General features: G+C 36.7%; 1 protein-coding gene across 1 annotated transcript in view; it reads left to right on the forward strand.

Annotated features, from left to right (window-relative positions):
* HYDIN (HYDIN axonemal central pair apparatus protein) overlaps positions 1-23,130 on the forward strand; it is a 478,970-nt gene that overhangs the window by 254,082 nt on the left and 201,758 nt on the right. Inside the window, exons 17-18 of the mRNA XM_072967685.1 lie at positions 6,908-7,007; positions 22,446-22,564. Coding sequence (XP_072823786.1) covers positions 6,908-7,007; positions 22,446-22,564 — 219 coding nt within the window. The remainder of the gene's footprint in view (positions 1-6,907; positions 7,008-22,445; positions 22,565-23,130) is intronic.

The raw sequence follows: 23,130 nt of genomic DNA on the forward strand, positions 1-23,130 counted from the left end.
ATTTAAATCAAATTTTATTTATATGATCATGTGAGAAGCAGTTTGATTCCATGCTATAAGAATGACTGATGCAAAAATCTAGAACTGCAAGTTCTTTCTCTGTTCTACCACCTGTTTACTACTTGGCCCCTGGTTAGTTCCACTGTCTCACTTTCTTCTTATCATGCTCATTACATCCTCTTGCCATAGTGTCTGCTGCCAGAACCTAGAGGAATTATGCTGGGGCATTTTTGGTACTGATGTGATCAAGGTGTACAGAGGTGGAAGTTTTTCTTTTGAGAGACCCCAGACATGTTCACTGGTGGAGAAAGGAGGTGGCGAAAGACCCAGAGTGACCACAGGGAGAAGGCAGTCCTGGGCACATAACGGAAAATGGGCTGGAAGGAATTATTTTCAGCTTTACTTGGTAATTTTTTGATATTTTAATAGTAACCATAATTGTTGTTCTAGTCATTAGAGCATGTGATATATTACTACTATTTATATCAAATTCCTCATGTCAACTCTTTTGATAATTTCTTAAAATATTAATGTAATTAACCTAAAGTTTCCTATTTATTCCTTACCTAGGGAAAACACTGGGTTCTATAGAATACTGATCATTTCTCAAGTCACCTGCGTCCATATAGGTTTCTTCCCCCTTTGGAAAACAATTGCAAAATCGAGTCTGTTATGCATGTTTTGTACCTTCCAGAAAAATAAGTGGAATTGACTACTTTCAGAAATATAATATTCTATTTTACTAGATGGACTCTAGCTGTACAGAATTTTGACAGTCTCATTCTGTTATTTCCTCTGCTTAGGTCTCTTGGGTACCTTGAGTGAGAGAGATTCAAAGACAAAAAACACAGTTCTGAGAATTGAGAGGCAGAACAATACCACTGGGCTAAAAGAGAGAATTAAGCTTTCGATTTCCATGGGCATCTAGGAGCCCTCTGAGAAATCACTGCACAGATGTGCTGGTCTTGTTTCTGAACTTTGATATGGCTGGCTCAGGTCACACTTTTAAGATGCAGTGATTTTCTGAATATTGGACACTTGATATTCTCTCAAAAAGAAAGATCTGAGAATTTAAAGATATTTGCTCCAACTAGCCCTAGCTGATTGGCTGACATTAGTGAGCTGGGAAGACATTTCTCCTTCTAACAGCAAATGTCTTTTTCATCAAAGAAAATTTCATCCCATATCCCTAGGGAAGCTTCAGTTTAATTTAACTAAGTCTTAAAAAGGGAGAGAAACTTGATGATTTCTTTATTACCATGTAAGTAATAGTAAACCATACTTTGTTGTCACCTAAGCCTACAGAAAACACATGGTTCAGCAATTTAGACTTTGAAAGCACAGCTCAAATTTACTTTACTTTATTTTTCCCAAGTTGGCACAGCATGTGAGCTCAGCAGAACCAGGTTGGGTAGAAGCCCAGATGGCTACCAAAGAGGAAAAAGTTAGCTTTTTACTGCACACTTTTCCACCTCTCGTACCATTAGCCGTGAGTCACATTGCAAAGGTGTGGGCGCTGACTCCTTGGAAATGGACACCAGGAAGAAGCAAGGAGGACAGGGATCTGCTGAGAGCACACTGTCCTTGACAAGTCACAGCTCTTCCATCAGTGCGGTTTTCCCATCCCTTCACCCTCCCTTTATTATTGTTCGTCCTCTCAGTTCTTTGTGCTCAGCCAAACCTTTTCCAGTTGTGCTGGTATATTCACTGTTGTATTGGAGGTCGAGGGAGGCCTAGGGAAGTCTTAGAAACAGCAAGTTTTCTCATGGCTCGTTAAATAAATTAACACTCCTCCTTGTTGGAAGAGATGCGAGTCTATTCTCTACAGAGAAAGGCGTGAACATCACACACAACTGCCTCAGCTCTGCAAAACCCGACTGGAATTTTCACCATGTAGGGGTTAGAGTATCTCACCCAAGAATGAACACACCTTTTGTGAAATTTTCTCTGACAAATGACCAAATTTTAAACCCTTCTCTTAAAACTTTTCTGGTCATTATTTTGAAAATCAAAACTTTACTAAATTCAGTTTCCTGTCCTAGGAGATATAATGGAATACAAAAATCTCCTTTCATGTACCAATTCAGTCTTCTCTCTCACTGATAATTAGGATAGTTTACCTTCAATTTTTTAGCTTCTATTTTTTCCCTATTTCTCTTTGAGACACTTCTGTTTGCCCTAAGTGATCATAAAAAGATCCACGGTTTCTCCTAGGTTTAGGTTTCTCCTAAACCTCCTTTGGGAAGATTCTAAAAGAGCAACTGTGCATAGTTACACAGATTACAGCTTCTAATCCATACTGTTTTCCCCCTCTAATTGATAGCTGGAAATTTGACTTTAATAGGATATTTTTACTTCCCAAAAAAATTCTTTAAATTTTTCTGAAATACGATAACTGAAAATATTTGTCTAGGTAGTCAAGAATATTTTCATTTTGGTGGAACATGATGGAATTCATTACACATTATAGCTGCTCTTGAAGTCATCATTCACTGACCTTGTTCTGACCTGACTGTACCCTGACCTAACCAGGATAGCTTGATAAAGATCTACCCATGCATTTCTCAAGAACAGCAGCATACTAATATTGACTATGTCATCCATAAGAACCTCCTGTGAGTCTCCTTCCAAGGTACCTGAACATATGAGTATGCAGGAACACCAGGCCATGCTGGCTTCAATTAAGCGATTGTCAGCTGTAGCATTTTAAAATTTCTTCTGGCACTTTTTAAATAATATGAGAAAGGCGAGACCTGACATTTTGTATAGTTGCAGTGGGATTCAGGAAGTTAAAGCAAATAGTATTATAGAATCCCCGCTTCTGCCACTTACTATTAATATAGCCTTGGGTGAGATACTTCTTCTTGGCTTGGTTTTCTCATCTTTGAAATGGGACTAATACTATCTCACAAGGTTGTAAAGATTGAATTAGATAATGTATAACAGCACTCAACACAGTGCTAGGAGTATGAGTTCTCAATTAATGGTTGTGAATATTATGATTTAGAGTTAGATACAATTCAATCTCTTGTCAGATTAGAGACTATGATTGGAAAGGATAACATTTTATGGGCAAATGTTTGAATCACTCTTCTAAATGTAAATTGGGAATTAAAATGCAGTTTTTTATATGATAAATTTAGACATTGAGTCATATTGTCAACTGCTTTCCAGATAAACCAAGTAAATCAAACCAACCCTCTGTATACATGACCCTCTGTTCTTGTACTTTAGGTTTTGATTTTGCAAAATTTTCAAGAAATAATTCACTAGAAAGAAGGAAGGAAGAAGATGTGTAATAAAGGAGGGAGGGGAGAAAGGTGATTTTTAAAATATTTTATTTTTATTTAAAGATTTTCAAGGGAGATATTTAAAGAGCCTCTTTAATCATTGCTGGTACAATTTTTAAGGAGATTATTTTAATGGGACACCTTTCTCATGATCTTATTAATCACCTAGCATGAACCAGTGGCAGTATGTTCATAGACAGCTTTCGGAAAGTCTCACAACTGTTCCTGTCAAGCCACTTGGTTGTTCTTGTACCAGAAGGAAACATGAATTTCCATATGGAGAGATATTTAATATTGGGGCAAAAACTGCAAATATGGGAATTAACTTTAGACCTGAAAATTCAAAGTTAATTCCTTCTAGCTGGTCACTTGATTAATAAGTGAAATGCACTTATAGATCTGAGGGGAAATCAAAGCATTAAGACCAAGGAGAAAGATAATTACAGTAAAACTGAAGGCAATTATTTTTAACAAACAAGGTATTGATCATTTGCAGATTATCTTCTATGTACTCAGTATCTTTTTTGGAGCAGGAAAATGGACAGAGGTGGGAAAGGGGTTATAGATGGGAGGAAAGCAGAACAACAGGGGGTTCTGTGTGATGGGATTGGTTTCCTAGGACTGGGAAGAAAGGACACTGATGTCACAGCCAGTAGGGAACATTCTGAATGTTTTGGCTTTCAGGAAGAGACTTTAGAACTGAGCAGTAAAGAAAGAAAAATTCTTTTCAGAAACATAAATGTCATGGAAGTTAACTTCAGAAGTGTCGGAAAAGTAATATAAAATGTATCAAAGATACATAGGTAAAATTGGGGTCATTTTAGGCTGATTGCCTGTTTCTGGAGTTTGCTCTCTCTGAGTTGCTAGAAAATGCTATAGTGAGTGTTTGTTGTAAAGGAATTGAAGCTCTTTAACTTTTATTTTAATCCCAACTGAAAAATTGAAAGTATCCTTCTGCATGTTCCAAACTCTTTCAAATGACCTAATACTGAAAGCATCCCTCTGTGAGAGGAAACTGAATGATCACACTTCTGTTTTTACAGATACACACGGCCTTCTTAATGCACATTAACTGATAGAAGCCCAGGAGAGTTTTTCGAATAGGATTTGTCCTTGAATTATCTCCTGAGGCTCAGTAAAAGCTATAAGTTACTAGCAGATGTAGTAGGCACAACAAAACAGCTGCAGCCCAGGATAAGGAAGCACTGCACCCACAGTCCCCTTCACTCAGTCTGAACCCCGTGGACTCAGATTCCCTCGCACTGGTTTTTGCTCACCAAGCAGAAGGGCTTCTCAGCCTCCAGGGGCCTCCATGTCAGACAGTATGCTCGTGAGTCATATCCAAATGTCAATGCTTTGGGAGATTCTGGTTGCCTTTCAGGAGTATGTCTGACCTACCGTTTTCCAAACCAACAATCTGACTGTCAGAGTTCTTTGACGATAGGATGTCCAAGAGTGCTTCTGGGATAGAACTTAAGTGGATTGCCTTCTTCTCTGCATATGGACCCTGGACTTTCTTGCTTGGATAATGCTTTTGAAAGTGGTCTAGCCCACCTCAAACCATAAGTTCCTTGAATTTGCCCACATGTACTGAGCTTATTTGACTGCCAATGTATCCTTTTTGGAGCATTTCCTACCACTCTGGTGAGACTTTTCTAGCAGAGGTTTTTTGGGGATCTAAGCTGGCCCCTGCAGTCAGTCAGTTTGGACAGGAACAGGTTAGCTGTGTCCATTCTACACTTACATAGTACATCGGAGTCTAAACCCATCAGGGGAATACCTTTGTCTCATGGGTTAGGAGTAAACCCAGGTCTTCAGCCATTCTGAGATGGAATACCCATGGATACACTAGTGAATGGATGAACCACCTCTTCTGCGTGGCTTTTCTGCTCATTGTAGCCGTGAGTGTTCCTAACACTCCATATCACCAACACCCCCACAAATCAAAATGGGCCAGGCATTTGCCATTTATCAGAAGGGAACAGATACTGTTTCAAGGTTTGGAAAAGCCCCCCAGTGAAATGCCCAGATAAGCGAAAGCTCCCAGGACTTCCCTATTCCCTGCATGATCTCCAAAGTTCCTGTCAGTTCTAAAATTGTATGACTTTTGTGATTCCAGCTGAGAAGAAAATAGCATAAATAGGAGCAGAGATTAACAGGCATCTGCCAGTAACTACGCGGTGGACAAACTAAGTGGATATGGCTGATTCAGTAAATAATTTGAACACTTACTATGAGCCACCTCTGGTTTAGGTGCTGGAGATGGAACAGCGCTCATCCTCATGGAGCTTTCATTCTATTGGCCTGATCTGGCTGTGAGAGGACCCATGTAACACCCACCGCCCCCACTGCTGCTTCTTGGAGGCTCTGTGCTCTTCATTGTCCTACAATCCGGGGCCGCTGCCTGGGAAGCACACTCACCAATCTGTTACCTTCATAAGCAAACCCAAATCAGCTCTAGTTTTCTATCTCCCTCCTTTTGTTTGATGTCTGCATTTTAAACTACTTTGCTCTCTGCTTGATTCTCTATTCCAGCTCTACATTCATTTCGGCCCAGACTGGATATAAACATGCACGGGGAACTGTCTGAAACTGGATCCTAATTATTTATCAACTTGCCTTTCCTTAGTTTTCTATTTAGTTGGTAGGACTGTTTATAGAGTTTTGGATGTGCTTATCACTGTTGCCTTACTTGGCCCTACTTATAAAAACCATAGGAAAAAACCATACTTTTTCTCCCTAATTTTTCTGATACTTTCATCTTAGTTTTTCCAAGTGGCATAAAAATAACATCAATCATAGCAAATAGTTATTTACTAAGCTCTTACTATGTACTGAACACGGGGCAAAGCGTTTGACCTGCATTACCTCATCAGCCCTTAGGAAACCCTTTGAGGCAGGTGCTATAGCATCTCCTTTTACAGCCCTGAGAAGTTACATGGTTAGTAGAAAAATATTTTTCAAAGACTGTCTCAAGGGAATTCTGACATGTGGCATGTTGCATTACAATTTTCAAAACTCAGTTTTTTTGTTATGACTTTTGAGTGGTTTGAGGTAAAATGAGAAATCTGACACTGGGTCAGATCCAGGTTTTGATCTGGCCATTGTTCTGCCTTGGGCCATCGCTGTTTTCACAGAACAAAAATATTTCCTTATGCTGTGACTCAAAAGGTAGGAATGTGGTTTCTCCATCAAGTAAGCTAGCTTTCTCTGTGACCTTTCTGGCCCTTATATAGATAAGGCTCAGCACTTACTGCATAAGATATTAGTAATCATTTTCATGCATGCAATCTTAGATCACGCATTTCTTCATCTCTGAAGCCCAGCGCTGGACACACATTGGCATCCAATGAATGTTCATTAAATCCACAAATTGAAAAGATGCCCTAAGCATCCTAGTTTCCTTTAGTAACTACTTATGTATTCATAAACTCACTGACATGATCTTTGAAGCTTCAAGCAGCAGAAATTTCCTATCTGTTGTGTAAAATAGGGCTTTCTTTTATTTATTGTAAAAGTATTTCCTTCAGATTTCCTGGGGTTGTAACAACAGCAAAATTAAAAGCAGTACCTTCCCTTCTTCGTATTGTTTTTGAATGATTCTTTCATGTTTTTAGGAAGGCGAAGTCTGGCCCAACTCATCAGCTGAAATCACTGTGTACTTTAACCCTCGGGAAGCCATACTCTACCAACAGACTGTTTACTGTGACATTGCAGGTAAAACTCGCTCCTTGTAGTAAAATCAGGTTATCAAATGCCTGGAGCATAAAGTGGTCATGTGTGTGTGTGTGTGCGCGCGCGCACGCGCCTGCTGCGTGTAGTGCACGACATCAATGGGGGATAATAGAGTCAAGCTATTCACTTCCTACTTCTTTCTAGAATAGATCAAACTTTGAAGTATATTACAGTTGTAGTGAGGTGGGTAGGGAAGGGAAGCCATGGATCTGGGTTACCCCTTGATTTTTAGAGCCATAAGAATATTACTTGACACTAACTCTCACAATATTATATTTTGTTCTTTTTACGGTATTTGGCTACTTAATTTTTTCCCTTTTAAGTTTATCAAAATAATGCATACCAAGTGGAGTGAGAAGGGAGCCTGGCAGTGGCCAGAGCCACAGGGAGTGGGTACAAGTAGGGTGGCAACCTGATGGCTTCAGGAGATTGAATACATACAGACTAATTAAGCAAAAAAAGTAAATATACTGTGGATAACAAGAGCCAGTATTTTTCACTCTTAGAGGAAGGAGATACAAATATGGGAAGGAGGAAACCTAAGATGAGCCCTTTGGTACTGGAATGGAATTGGAGTTATCAGTATAAACTCAGAGTATTATAAATATATGTGTAAATATATGTTTATGTACATACATACACATATTTCCTAGCTATGTCCATTGAGAGATCATGGAAGCTTTGCGCTCCTAATAGCAATGAGCACAGCTAGCGCTTAAAGCTTGGTTTCTAAATCCCACCCTCCACTAAACGGAGACTTGGAGAACTGACTAATTCTAGAACTGAGGCAGAAAGAGAACAAGATGAGCCTGGAACATCCTGTTGTGCTGAAAAATAAGGAAATGCTCAAAGAATGACAGATATGTCAAAAATGACACAGAAGCCAGCAAAGGGACTCCTACTGCCCAAATGTGGAACAAGTTGAGAATCAAAATGATGACACTAATAGATTATAATCGATTGAATAAATAGGAATTTATGAATCTACTCAATAAAATGTACCATTTGGCAATCATAGTAATAACCAATTCCAGTTAAGAGCACCAGTGGATCTTAGTAACTAACAGGTGAAAGTAGGGTGTGGAACAGGATTTTACGTAGTCTCAAAATATCCTCCCTCAAATACTTATTGATTATAAAGAAGAGAAATTTAAATTTACACCGAGGAAACCTGGTAGTTGTTGTCTTAGTTAATACCAGCAGTAATAGAGCAAATCAACATCATCTCGTAGATCACCCATTAGGATGAAAACACAGCATCCCTTCAGTGATATCAGGACCAAAATACCTAACTTGGGTCTCATCACGAGGAAACATCAGACTAACCCAAACTGAAGAACAAAGTAAGGTGACCAGCCTGTAATCTTCAAAAATATCAAGATCATGAAAGTTGAGAAGAAAAGATGGAAGAACTGCTCCAGATTGAAAGAGAATAGGGAGTGATGACATCTGGGTACAACATGTGAGCCTAGCTTGTATCCTTCGCTACAAAGGAGGTTATTGGGCAAAGGATGTATAGAAGTTCTTTGTACTACTCCGGAGACTTTTCTGTATTTAAAAAATGTTACAGCATTTTAAAGAAAATGCTGATGCCAATACTAAGTAAAAAAATATATATATAGTAAGATTATAAAGCTAAATAATAGTCTATTTCTCCAGTACTGCTTCCAAGAAGTACTTTTAGCTGTTTCTGGTAGTGGTAATTTCCCTTGCTGATTCTATTTATTGCTATTTTTTTATTTATCAGTTTCACACATTACTTTTCAGTCCTCAATATGAAAGGTAAGGATTTAGTTCACTTCTATCTCCCCTACCCCTTCTTGGACATATTGGGTTATAATTTATATGCAGTGAAATTCACCCTTTTTTGTGTACAGTTCTGTGAATTTTGGCAAAACTCAACAGTGTTGTAACCACCACCAAAGTCAAGTATGGAATCTCTCCATTACCCCATAAAATTTCCTTATGCCCCTTTGCAGGCAATTCCATCCCCAACCTTAGCCCCTGGTAATCCAATTATTTTTATTATGTTTATTTTGTTTTATGAGTTATTTATAGCCTCAAATAGCTTTTATTTACATACTTAAAACTATATTTTTGGATCCATCAACTCTACAGTATCTCTCAATGTGCAAGGATATTGGGACCCCTAACCTGCCTACCACTGTTCAACCATATTTCTTCCTCTTCTGTGAGTTGTTCTACTTTATATTGTCATGGTTGATTACCATATTCAAGTCTTCTATTTTATCTACATAAATTTTATACACTGAAGGGCCAAATTGTCTTCTGGGGTTTTATTTTATACTTCATTGGTTGAGTGTTCTGACCCTTCATCCCTCAAAGAGTGTCCCTAAGGTCTGAATATTGTGGATTCTCTCTGAATATTGTAGATTTTGCTTACTGTACTGGTTTCTCACAACCATACCTCGTTTTAGCTTACTTCATAATTGACTTGACTTGACTCTCTTGTACAACTTTTGGTATTTTTCCGCTCATGGTTTCTAATTCCTCATTTCTTCATTCCTGTTTAATTTTAGAATTCATGTTCTTCTCCTTGAAGATATTTCCTCAGAGCCCACCAGCTTCTTATTCTAATTTAGATCAGTTACCTCCTGCACAGTTGTTACCTAGGAATTAAAAAGAATAAATTTCCATGTGCATTCCATTGTATCTTCTCACTCTCACTTTGCTCAAGTAACTTCCTCAGAAAGGGTATTTAGAAGGGAAACTTTGATCCTTAAATACAAGAAAATATCTCACTCTGCCTCACTTTAGCTGACTATGGAATTCCAGGTTCAAAATAATTTCTCCTCAGAACTTTGAAGACATTGTCCCAACTTCAGTGTAAAAATCCAGAAGTCTGAAGGTCACCTAATTCTTCTTCCTTTATAGGTGGCCTGTTATTTCTCTCTTGTATTTTTTAGGGTTTTCTTTTTCTACTTGGGGTCTGAAATGTCATGAAGCTGTGTCCAAGAGTTAATTCTTCAAGTTCATCCCCCTCAGTTTTCTATGGGCCATTGAGTCTGATGACTCATGTGTCACTTCAGCTCTGGGAAATTTTATTTTTCCTGGGAAATATATTTTTCTCCATTCTTTTTCATTTTATTCTGGAAATCTTAACAGTCCAATGTTAGACCTCCAGGACTGATCATATGTTGTCAAAGCATGTTGTTTAATCTCCATGCTTCCCTTTTGTTCTCCTTTATTTCTCTGTAGTTGATTTCTAGTTTCATGGCATTGTGGTCAGTAAAGATGCTTGAGATAATTTCTATCTTCTTAAAATTGTTGAGGTTTCTTTTGTGCCCAAGTACATGATCAATCCTAGAAAATGTTCCATGTGCACTTGAAAAGAATGTACATCCTATTTTGGGGGGGGGGGTGTAATGCTCTGAAAATATCCCCCAAATCTAATTTTTCTATTATATTATTTAATTTCTCTGTTGCCTTATTTATTTTCTGTCTGGAAGATCTGTCTAGTGATGCTAATGCAGTGTTAAAATCTCTGACTATGATTGTATTCCCATCAATATCCCCCTTTATCTCTGTTAGTAATTGTTTTATATACTTAGGTGCTCCTATATTGGGTGCATATATATTAATGAGTGTAATATCCTCATCTTGTATTACTCCTTTAATCATTATAAAATGTCCTTCTTTATCTTTCTTTATGGCCTTTGTTTTAAAGTCTATTTTGTCTGAAATCAGTACTGCAACACCTGCTTTTTTGGCTTTTCCATTTGCATGGAATATCCTTTTCCATCCTTTCACTCTCAATCTATATGTGTCCTTCTCCCTAAAGTGGGTCTCTTGTATGCAGCATATTGAAGGTTCTTGCTTTATTATCCAGTCTGCCACTCTGTGTTTTTGACTGGAGCATTTAGTCCATTAACATTTACAGTAATTAATGATAGATGTGTGTTTATTGCCATTTTGAACTTATTTTTGCAGTTGATTTGGTATTTCGTCTTTGTTCCTTTCTTCTTCCTTTTGTGAACAAGAGTTCATCCTCAAACATGAATAAAAATGATATTAAATGCCATTTAAAGCTGTTAAATAAGGATGCCCTGAGAAATACTGACATTTATTAGTCAGAAAAACTCAAGAGTAGCAGATACCTTGCATTCATAGGATTCCTTCCAATGTCTTCTGGTCAGTGGTTTTCTATTTATGTATAAGAATAAGGAAATGGGTTTTTAATTTTCAGGGTAGCTAGTGCTACTTACCTCTACTGTTTAATGTGTAGTTCTCCAAGGGATATGCCTGTGGTAGTTATTTTTGACTTGGGTGTTATTAAGAGTGCACAATCATTAGTATCCCCAAGTGTAAAAATTCCACTGTGCTGCTCTACCCAGCATGTTTTCAGTCCATATCTATGCAGTCACTTTTCTCTGTCAAAAGGGGTCAGGCAGTCAAAGAATGGTACAGAAGAATGGGCTGCCTCACCCAGGACTGTCCCAGCCTCCACCTCCCCCAGGCACATGTTCCTCCACCTTTCCTGGATGTAACCATCACCTTGTCTTTTATGATGGTCATCTTCTTGTTTTCATATATAATTTTACCACCTATGTGTTTATCCCTAAGCAAAATAGTATAGTTTTACCTGTTTTAAATATATATGTATATTGAAATCATGCTCTATGTCTTATGCTATTAGCACTTAGAAGATAAGCCACTCAATAAATATTGAGTAAGTGAATGAGCAAATAAATGAAACGAATGAATAAGTGAATGAATCCTAGTTTGATCTGGTCTCTCCTTTGCCCTTGGACACGGATTCTCAAGATGGCCCCAGAGTGAATACAGATGGACTAGGAGCTTCTGGATTGACATAAGTGTTTCCACACTTCAGACCAGCATCATCTACCCCTAACTTCTTAATGGATCTGGAGGAAATGTTAGTACATCAGTGTTCAGACACAAGCTGGAAGTGCATCAGTGGCCCTCCCATCACAGGTGGCAGGACCTCTCTCCCATTGACAGCTCCCCTGGGATGCCATGCTTGGCCATTTTCCAGGGGGTTGGCTGCTCTCCAGGAGGTTCCCAAACATTACATAACTAATTGCATTTATCTATTGTCTCCTTTGCAATACTGAATTCTGCCACAGAATTCACACCCTGGGGCAACTGAATAGTGTAATTTTCCATCTGCATGACATTCTTTTTTATTTTCTTAGTGGTGTATTAAAGATAAGATTGCCAGGGAAGGGTTTTGTTTACATCATAATTCCATGTTATCTTCCCTATAAATTCCATGCAATTCTATATGTCTTTTCAAGGGCTGGTGCTGATTCCTTACTATTATCTTCAAAGGGTTGGTAAAACCTCCTGGTTTTAGGTCACTGAGAAATACTTCTTAGGCAGATAGAAAAAGCTCCTTCTCTCGTGTTTTGTTTTGCTTTGCTTTCATTTTTCTCTAACGCTTTGAGCATATAAAATCAAATACATATAGATATGCTTCCCCTCACACCTTTTTACATAAATGATAGCATACCTTATACAATAGTTCTAACACTGCTTTAAAAATATTTCTTACAGACTATTCCATAACACTAAATTAAAAAGGGTCATTCTTTTTCCTGGTTGTATAGGAATCCTTTGTATTTACATATCACAATTTAACTTTTAACCTTTTGTCACTGAGAAATAGTACACAGATTCAGAAATGTACATAATACATACTGTGCAGGCAGAATAATGGCCTAAGCCACTAAGTTTGTGGTAATTTGTTGTAGCAGCAATAGAGAACTAATACACATACAAATGCAACATAGCAAATACTTATAAGACAGACATTGTGTAATTGCCACCAAGACCAATAATGGAACATTTCTAGTCCATCCCCCTGTGTGTTCCTTCCCAATCACACTTCCTTCACCCCAGCCTCTCCCTGAAATAAGGACCATTTTGCCCTTCATGATTATTATTTCCTTGCTTTCATTTATAGTTTTTACTCCTGTGTATATATAGCTAAAAATTACAATTTAATACTGCCTGCTTTTGGAATGTGCATAATTGGAATCAGTCTGCATGTCTCATCCAAGTTGTTGCTTGTAGCTCTAGTTGTATTTCATTTTCACTGTTGGCTAGTGTCCCATTTTGTGAGTATATGTTCAGAGACAGGAAGTTGCAGGGAAGGCCAGTGTCACTGGTCTTGAGGGTCTTGCATGAAATTTAACCCACATCTCCAGCTGCAACCTTTTCTTCTTTTGAAAGCGTTTACAGTGAGGTATCATGAGTACAAAGATGTACAGAAACATAGTTCCTGCCCTCGGGAAGCATAGAAATGAGTGGGGGAAACTGGCACATAAACCAACAGCTAGGTAATGCTATACAGTGAATGAATGATAATAATAGAAAAGAATACAGGACACACAGCTCAGTCTTGGTATTTTCAAGGAAGGCTCCGCAGAGAAAGTGACCCTTGAAATATTTGTTAGTCAAGTGAAAAAAAAAAAAAAAGGAGAGGCTGGGCATGTCAGGCAGGGAAACACTTGTGAAAAAAACAGAGAAAAATTATGTGAAAATATAATATGAGCAAGATTCGCAAGTTCTTGGGTTGTGAAAGAGAGACAGAGAGAGTTGGAAGAGGCAAGGTGAGGGCAGGAAATGAAGCTGGAGGCTGGAGTAGTAGGTGGGAGCCAGTTCTTCGAGGGCTGCTCTTGACTGCCAGACTAAGAACCTCGGACTTCGTCCTGAGTGCAGTGGGGAATCACTGAAGGGTTCTAAGTAGGGAAGTAACCTGCTCAGACTTGAATATGACAAATACAACATCATCATAATCTTTTCAGTTAACCTGAAACTGAATTTTTTTCTTCATTTAAAAATTTCAGGTTTTCTTAGATATAGTTAAACCTGTATGTTAGATGTTTATAAAAGACTTGCTGATGGTTTGATCTAGGTCTTGAAACTGATCTTTCTTGTATCTTGATTTTCCAATGGAATGTGCAAATACCTAATTTAATAATAGAGATAATTTTTTTTTATAAAAAAAAACTTAAAGGGAAACTACACATATTTGGTTTGGATCACCATATGGGAACTTCAAAGAAAGTAACACTTTCTGATCTAAACTGTGAAATGTATTGCTAGATAACATTAATGGGTGCTTCAGAGTCAAATTCAGAAAAGCAGCATGGTGGAAATGAGTCCTGATGTACCCGCTTCCTTTAAAGCCCCAATTAAGATGAAGCCTTGTTACCCGTTTTCATTCTTTGCATCATAAGAGAAACATCTGAGTTTTTAGCACAATTTGAAGCTTTTGAGTTTTATCCTAATTAAACTAAAGAATGGGGATTTAAGAAAGAGAAAGCTAAATCATCCTAATCATTAAAAACATTTTTGGGTTTTCAGAATAATAAGTGAGTAATACCCTACATATTTGTAAATTTTCTTTCTCAAAACTCATCTGACTGCAACCTCATAATAATATAAGATGTCTTAGTCCTATGAATGAGAAATTACTTTCTTGATCAACTATTTTAAATTACATTTAATTCAGGTTAAATTTTTAGTTATCAAATATGTCAAACATAAAGAAAAATACAGAGAGTAATATACAAATATCTTTTATACATACCCAGATTTAGGAAAACTTGAAGAAATGGAAAAGCCTGTGTGTTTGAGCAGGAAAATCAACACTATAAATAGGTCAGTTCTTCCGGTAAATGTAATGTGATAGTATCAGTAAGGTGTTTTGCTTTTTTTTTTAGTTAGTCAGTTCTTATGGAAGAAATTTAAAAGTTCCAAAGTTCTTATGGAATAAATCAATGAACTATGATTGCCTAGAAAATTTGACTAGAATAACGTTGGAGAACTAATATGTTAAAACTTATTAAAGATCTATAGTAAATGCAGTTATATGGTTCAGGAACCTGCAAAGAAAGTAGCCATCAAATCAATATCCATTCTTCTTTCCATCTTTACCAGTTAGCAGCAGCAGCAGCAGCATGTCCTAATCCCCTAAATCCCACCCTACCCCAAATCCACATTTCCCAGTGTCCTTGGTGTGTGAGCAAAATAAAAACCCTAATCTGTTTAAGCCGCTTTGTTCCATTTCATGGCTTACAACAACTAGCAGTCATTTATTTTGCTCACAGATCTGCAGTTTGGTCAGGATTCAGCAAGATAGCTCTTGTTGCTCTACATAGAGACAGCTGAACAAGCTCATCCACTTATGTATCTGGCACTTGATCCTGGCTGCTGACAGGGACTTCACCGGGTTCTGTTTGCCGGACCTCTTATCCGTAGCCTCTCCACGTGGCCGCTTGCTTCGTCATAGCATGCACAATGGACGAATTGTTGAGATGAGGGACCTATGGCAGTCAAATTGTGATTTCTTTAGGTTGTCTGTCTTTTCTATCATATTAATATTAAGAATTACTTTATGCTTCTGTGTTCCACAGTTTCACTGTGATGGATTTGCCTCTACTTACCCTCCTTGGTACCTGGTATGCTTCTTCAATCTCAGAACCTTTCATCAGTTTGGAAAATTCTCCACAGTTATCTCTTCACTGTTGTTTTCATCTCATTGTCTCAGTTTTCTCCTTCTGGAAATTCTTTTAGATATATGCCTCTCCCATGGGGTCACTGTGTCTTTTAACCTCTCCTTTACATTTTTTATTTCTTTGTTTCCATATGATACATTTTGGGTTTTTTCTTGAGATCTTTCTTCCAGTTGACTAATTCTTTCTTCGGGTATGTCTAATCTGGTGTATTTATTCATTTTTTATTTCATCAACTTGGTTTTTCAGTTTTAGAAGTTCTATATAGTTTTAATACTTCATTTTTTCTCATTCACATGGTTTCTGTTTCTTCATTTACTTCTTTAAAGATTTTAAGAATGCTACATTAGAGTTTATTTAAGAATTTTCTATTATCTCAGACTCATGGGGTACTAATTTGCATGTTTGTGGTAACCACTGATTTTCCTCATACTGGGTTGATTCTTTAGATTGTTTGAAATGTTTGTATTGTGAGCTTATCTTTAGCCCGTGCTATGGACTGAATGTTTAAAGGTGTCTCCCTCTACCCCTTAATTCATATTTTGAAAGCTAATCCTCAATGTGATAGTGTTTCAAGGTAGCACCTTTAGAGGTGATTAGGTTGTGAGAGCAGAGCCATCATGAATGGGATTAGTGTTCTTATAAAAGAGACCCCAGAAAGCTCCCTCACCCTTCTCTCCACGTGAGTGAGAAGATAGCATCTATAAACCAGTAGGCGAGCTCTCACCAGACACTGAATCTGCCAGCACCTTGATCTTAAACTTCCTAGCCTCCAGAACTGTGAAAAATAAATATTTGTTGTTTAAGCCATCCAGTCTATGATATTTATTGTAACAGCTTAAACAGACAAAAACAACATGGGTGCTGGATCATGGAAGTATTCCTTCAAAACATTTAAAAAATTTCTTCTGCCAAGACCTTACAACTTTTATTTTCTCAGCTTCTGATTCTTTCACCTATAGTATTGTGTAAATGGGGCTTTGATTTCTCACAGGGGCCTCTTTTCCCTATTTAGACTGCAAAGTAGAGAGCAGGCTTCATTGATCACTGCTTCCTTAGATCAGTAGGTAGAACTTTTCTAGTTTCCTTTTTGGAAAGAGGTATTCTTTCCAAGGTCCTGGATTTATGCAGGGATCTAAATTCAGTTCCTCATTTCCAGATAGAAACAAAGCATTATGCCCTGTTTTTGTGAAGGTGTCAAAACTGAAGCTATTAGACCGTAAGGCAGTATGTACTTTGCCAATCTCCAAGTTTCCTTTTTATTTCTAGCACCTAATATGTTCCTTTCTTTCTTTCTTTTGGGCTTAGGTAAGAATTAAAACTGTATATTGTCATACTTTTAATAAGCTTTTTTGTGTGTGTTTGAAGTGAAAGGATAGACTGAGTCAGCTTACTCTGCCATGTCGTCAGAAGTTAATGTAGTTAATAGTGTTCATATGTTTCCTGAGTTAGTGTCCTTAGAGGATCTGCACAGAATCACTCTGGTTGCTTATTAAAAATGTAGATTCTTGGGTTTTCATCTATGTCTTATTGAATCAAAATCTGTAGAGATGGTGCTAGAGAATATGTATTTTAATGAGGGCTAAAAAAGTAAATGTGTACCAAGATTGTAGGACACAAGATTTATACATATAGAGAAATCAGTTGTGTTTCTGGACAACAAACAGTGAGAAATTAAATTTTTTTAAAGCAATACTACTTACGATAGCATTAAGAAACAAACTATTTAGAGATAAATTTGATAAAAAGATGTGTAAGACCTGTACACTGAAAACTATAAACATTGCTGAGAGAAATTAAAGGCCTAAAAAATGGAGAACTATGCCTTAATAGGTCAGTATATTAAATATCATTAAGATGTCTTTCTCTTCCAAATTCATCTGTAGATTCAGTGCAATCCAAATCAAAATCCCAGCTACTTTTATAGGTAGAAATTGACAAACTTATTCTAAAATTCATATAGAAGTAGAAGAGAATTTAGAAAGCCAAAACAACTTTGGAAAAGAAGAATAAAATTAGAAAGCTAGTATGACATTATTTCAAGACAACTTTTAAGCTACAGTAATCAAGATAATCCAAGGTAATATCCCCATCTCAAAATTCTTCACTTAATCAATCTTTTGCCTTACTAGATAGTATTCACCTTTTTGCCATATGAGATGATAATTTATATACTAGTTCCAGGAATTAGGGTGTAGATATCTTTGGGAGCCATTATTCAGCCTGCCACAGAATGGGGACCCTATGTGGGTCCCCAGTTGCTTCAGCATTATATACTATGTAGTCCATCTGTCTTTACTGATTGTCAACACCTGCTCTGTCATAAATCAAACTTACATATATATGTGTATTTATTCTTAGTTCTGTATCCTTCGTCATTTTACACTTCCTGCACCAATACCATATTATCTTAATTACAATAGATTTATAATAGATTTTAATATGTGAAAGAACAAGTCCCCTGGATTTATTTTTCTTTAGTAATGTCTTGGTTTTTATTGGTCCTTTGATTTTACACATAAATTTTATAATCAATCATCAAATCCCACCAAATTCTACCTACTAGTGTTTTGTTTCATAGAACATTAAAATTACAGATATAGATGAGTTGGAGGAAAATTGACAATTTTACAATATTGAGTTCTTCCCTTTTAAGAACACAGCCTAGTTCTCCATTTATTTAGATCTTGTTAACATTTTTCAGTGAAGTTTTACAATTTGTTCCTTGAAGGTCTTAAGTATATTTCATTAGATTTATTTCTAGATACTTTATTTTTTGATGCTATTGTAAATATTATGTTGAAAATTAATTTTTCTAATTGTTGCTGTATATAGAAATGCAGTTGACTTGTATATTGATTTGGTAACCATCAATCTTACTCTATTTTATTAATTTTTAAAAGTATTTATAGATTCTTTAGAATTTTCAAGGTAGATAGTCATAAAATATGTGAATAATGACAGTTTGTTCTTCCTATTTGTACATTCCTCCCCTACCCCACCTTTTTCTTGTCTTATTGTACAGGAATGGAGCTCAAACACATTGGACATCTAAGATATCTTGGATGGCAAGCTTTTGAAAGCCCATGGTTATATTTTCTGGTATTTAATACAATGTAATCTATTACATTCCTGGATTTTAGGGCTGTGAAAGGGGTTCTATAGTACATCTCTCTGTTTTTCATGTGTGAAACCAGGGCACTGTAATCAGATGAGAATCTGCTTTATTTTAGAAATATTTTAATATTTTGCCCTTCTAATAAGAAATCTGCCCTCAGAGCTTACTGGTTCCTTTAGGCTTGTCCCCCTTGCTGCCTTTTGCAAAGACAAGAAAAATCCCTGCTTCAAAAATCTTGTGAAAAAATATCATTTATAATATAACACTAAAATTTAGAGTAACTCTTACAAATACAAGGCTGGGTATTACTTTACTCCCGTTCTTTCCTGGCTGAGGGAAATGGCTAGCTACAAATAAGACAGTCTTCTTTGAAGTAATTGATAATTCACAAAGAAACATTGGCTCACTGCTTTATTACAACATACCTCCTTTCAAAAAATTTTTTATTAAGGAAGGCCATCAAGGTAACAGATTGAGAAGGCTTTAAGCTTGACAGTTATAAATAGTCTTGCAGTTTATCCCACAATATATTTGCAATTCTCTTTCTTTGTCATTCTGAAAGTTGGATCTCTGTCAAAATACTTTTCTCTTGACCAAGGAGTGCAAATTATTGCCTTCAAAACAGATTTGAAGATTAGAACTCTAGGATAATGGAGAAGGATGATGAGGTTTGGACTCTCGGAAAGTTTTACTAATGTTCTAGAGTGTTGTCAAACCAACACCCGATCTTTAGAGGAACTTATTTTCCAGGGATAAGATGGATTGGAGGTACCCTTTGAATAAATCAACTATCCCAAATATTGCTAGGATTGCTCTTGTTTCTTATAATCAAAGCAGTACTTGCCTAATGACCACTGTGTTGCCAAGCATTAGAGAGGACCCAGAGATAAGTAATCTTGTCTTTAAAAGGACAGTTTTGGAGAGGGAGTGTTACAGATACAGAAGCTAAATGGCAGTAGAAGACAGTGGGACATAAAATGTCACAAGGCATTATAATGATGATAATAAATTAGAAATATCACTTGGTTGTTCAACGTGTATTTGCTGTAATACTGAAAATTACATCTAACAGAGTAGTAAAAGTATTTTGAGTGTTCGAAACGTTACACACAGAACAAATATATCATTTTTTCCTTGAATAACTTAAAAATTTATTGGTGCAAATTTAAGGAAAACCTATCAAATTAATCAGATATTTTTAAGAATGTTGGCATCCCCACTGTCAGAAAGGATATGGAGAGACAAAAAACATTAATACTGTTGATGTTTGTGTGTGAATTAGTACATGCATTCTGGAAGGCAATATGGCCATAGCTGTGAAGGTGTCAAATGTGTATCCCTTTGTTCTGACCATTCTACTTCCAATGGTGGTGGGCTGGGTAACTTGAATTAACTCCTCTCTTCTCTCTCTCTCTCTCTCTCTCTCTCTCTCTCTCTCTCTCTCTCTCTCTCTGTCTCTAAGAGCAACTAAAAGAGCAAGGCAAAATCTTTTTCAAACCTATTTTGAAGGCAAAAGAGAGCTGCCAGGACCATGAAGGATTTAGGAGGCCAAGATCCAGGAGAAGAAAGACACCGAAACAGTCAGACTTTGGGGCCTCTTTAACTTTAGCAATAGATTTTTTGGCAGATACTACAAAGACTCAGAAGTTCAGCAGAATTAGGGAAGAAAACATAGAAGTTCACATGATACCCAAGAAGAAAGCGCCCTAGTAATCTCCCAGGCTTAAGGGTGAGATGCAGTAAAGTGGGCACTGGAAATGGGCCGCCCTCTTAAGAACTGGAGCTAAGCTTTGGATCATTTTCCAAGTATAGATTTGATTAGGAGACTTCTCTGTTGGGGTTCCAAGACATAATTAATCCCTAATGTTCTAAGGTATCTATTGTATATGAGGAATTAACTTCTCTTCTGTATCCAGGATAGTGCTAGCTACATACCCTTCTTCGGAGAACTGAGAAAATAGTCACTCCAATAATTTACTATAGGGCTTAATTCTCTCACAGAATCTTGCCACCAAAGGTTAGATTAAGTTATCTGGAATTGCTAATATTCCCTAGTCACCATCCAGAACCTGGAGGAAGATACCATCTTCTCTGAGTTTCAAATTATCTCTACAATTTTTTATATGCACTAATCAGCACTCAATAAAAAATAACCAAGTAAATGAGAAGGTAACACAATCTGATAGAACATCAAGAGAAACAATAGGAACAAGCCCACAAAGATCTAGGTAATAGAATTATCAGACACAGATTTTTAAAAATGCTCTTACTAAAGACAGTATTGAGCAGAGGTCTGGAAACTACAAAAAATCTAATAGGAAGTCTAGAACTCAAAAGTTATAATGACAAATTAAGAACTCAGTAGATGAATTTAATGGCCTGTTAGGTGCAGCCAGAGGTAGATTTTGTAAACTAGAAATTAGAGAAATCAAAGAAATAGTGACACTGAAGCATGTAGAGACAAAATACAGAAAAGAGCATAAGAGCTGAGTAGAATGTGGCAAAAAGTTCATATATATGTATTATGTATTATATTATATATGAATATATATAGAGAGAGAAAGAAATGAGAAAATGTAGTATAAGCAATGTTTGAGGAGACAATGACTAAAAATTTTCCAAGTTTGATGAAAGATACTCATCCACGGAGTCAAGGAGTACGACAGTCTCCAGGAAGGATAAATGCAAACCACACCTGGGACATTATAGTAAAACTGCTGAAAACCAAAGACAAAAAGAAAGTCTTAAAGCAATCAGAGGGAAAGACGTATCTCAAATAAGCAAGTAAGACTGTAAGCTGAGTTCTCAACATATTTCTGGAAGACAAGAAATAATAGAATGGAATCTTCAAAATATTTAAAGAAAATATAGGAAAATTGTAAATATATTCAAGGATATTCATTACTTTATAATTTGTTGTAATGAAAATTTAGATATTCAACATGAGGGACTGGTTAAAACATTTACTTTATCTTTACGTGACGATATGTAAAAATGTTTCAGATGTATTGTTAAGAGAAAAAAGGCAGGCTACAAAATAACATATAGCATATGCTCTCATTTACATTAACAGTATTTAAAAATGATTAAATGTGAAAGGATTGGCACCAAAGTGCTAACAATAGTTACCTTTGGGTGGTGGAATTAGGAGACAATTTCCACTTTCTCTATAATATTTTTATAATGATCATGCATTATCAAGTGCTCATATACCCCTTTAAAAAAGGGAAACAAAACCAGTCAGTACTTTAATGGCTTATGTGCTGTATTGACCATGGGTCCACTGTGGATGTGTAGTAAGGGATACTGTTTAGTGGATTCCATTTCCTCTATATGAAAGAAACTGCAAAGTGAGGATCAGGTAAGACTCCTAGACTCAGATCCTTTTATGCCCTGGCTCTTGCTAAATCCCAGGAAGATCAGTGTGAACAAAGGCCTTTGGAGACTCATGGTGACTCTTATTTTGTGGTCACTCTTCACTGATTTAGAGAAATTATCTTCCTTTATAAGAAACTTAAAGATACAGTTAAGATTGGGTTAATTTTGGTTTTTTTTTTTTCCCCGCTAAAATGGCAGCCTGAATTGCAATATAAGCTGCCCCCTAGAGTTAAGAAAATAACAATATTCTTGTTTCTTAAAGATAAGCTAAATCTCCAGCATTAGTTAAATTACAGTTCCCTCGGTCCAGTGCAGGGAATTGATGCAATAATCTTGATGGCTTACACTGGTAAGATGCTGTGGATAATCTGGGGTAGAAAAGCATCATTTAGGGTAACAGAGTCTGAATTGTTTTTACAGGCCGAGAGATCCGTCTGCCCCTCAGAATCAAAGGTGAAGGAATGGGACCAAAGATTCACTTCAACTTTGAATTGCTGGATATTGGAAAAGTTTTTGTTGGATCTGTTCATTGTTATGAGGTAAGCACTAGAACTGTTCATTGAGAGTCAAAAGTCCTTGGTTTTTTTGGTTTGTTTTATTTTATGTGTCTTTAATGATAGAAAATCTGTGCAGTCACATTTATTTGCCATTACTCATACCTATTCAGACCCCAAATGATCGGACCCCTCCACCTCCCTCCTAGTCTTGTTGAGGGAAACAACTTTTATCTATAGCCCCTCTAACTTTACAGAAAGCATCAAAGCCATAATTTAATAGGTTTTATTTTATCCTCACCATTTGTAAATTGTGAAGGGGAACACCGTAAATCCTTCTCCCCATCCGTTTAATGCTTCTTCTCTGACAGTGTAAATCCTGCAGATCAGAGAATAGAGAACCTTCTACATTTTCCAAAATGTCCTAATGAGGATAGCTGTTTTCACACTTCAAAATTTTCTCTGATTTAAAATTTTAATTTAATTTTCTCTGATTTAAAAACCAATCATCATGGTTTCTAGAAGAGACCTCCCTGCTTTATCTTTCCAATTAAATAGAAAATGATTTTTTTACATGATGTACTCATGGGTGATGAGGATCAAAGTTACTT

Source organism: Vicugna pacos, chromosome 9 (assembly GCF_048564905.1).
Source record: "Vicugna pacos chromosome 9, VicPac4, whole genome shotgun sequence".
In the NCBI taxonomy this organism is placed as follows: domain Eukaryota; kingdom Metazoa; phylum Chordata; class Mammalia; order Artiodactyla; family Camelidae; genus Vicugna; species Vicugna pacos.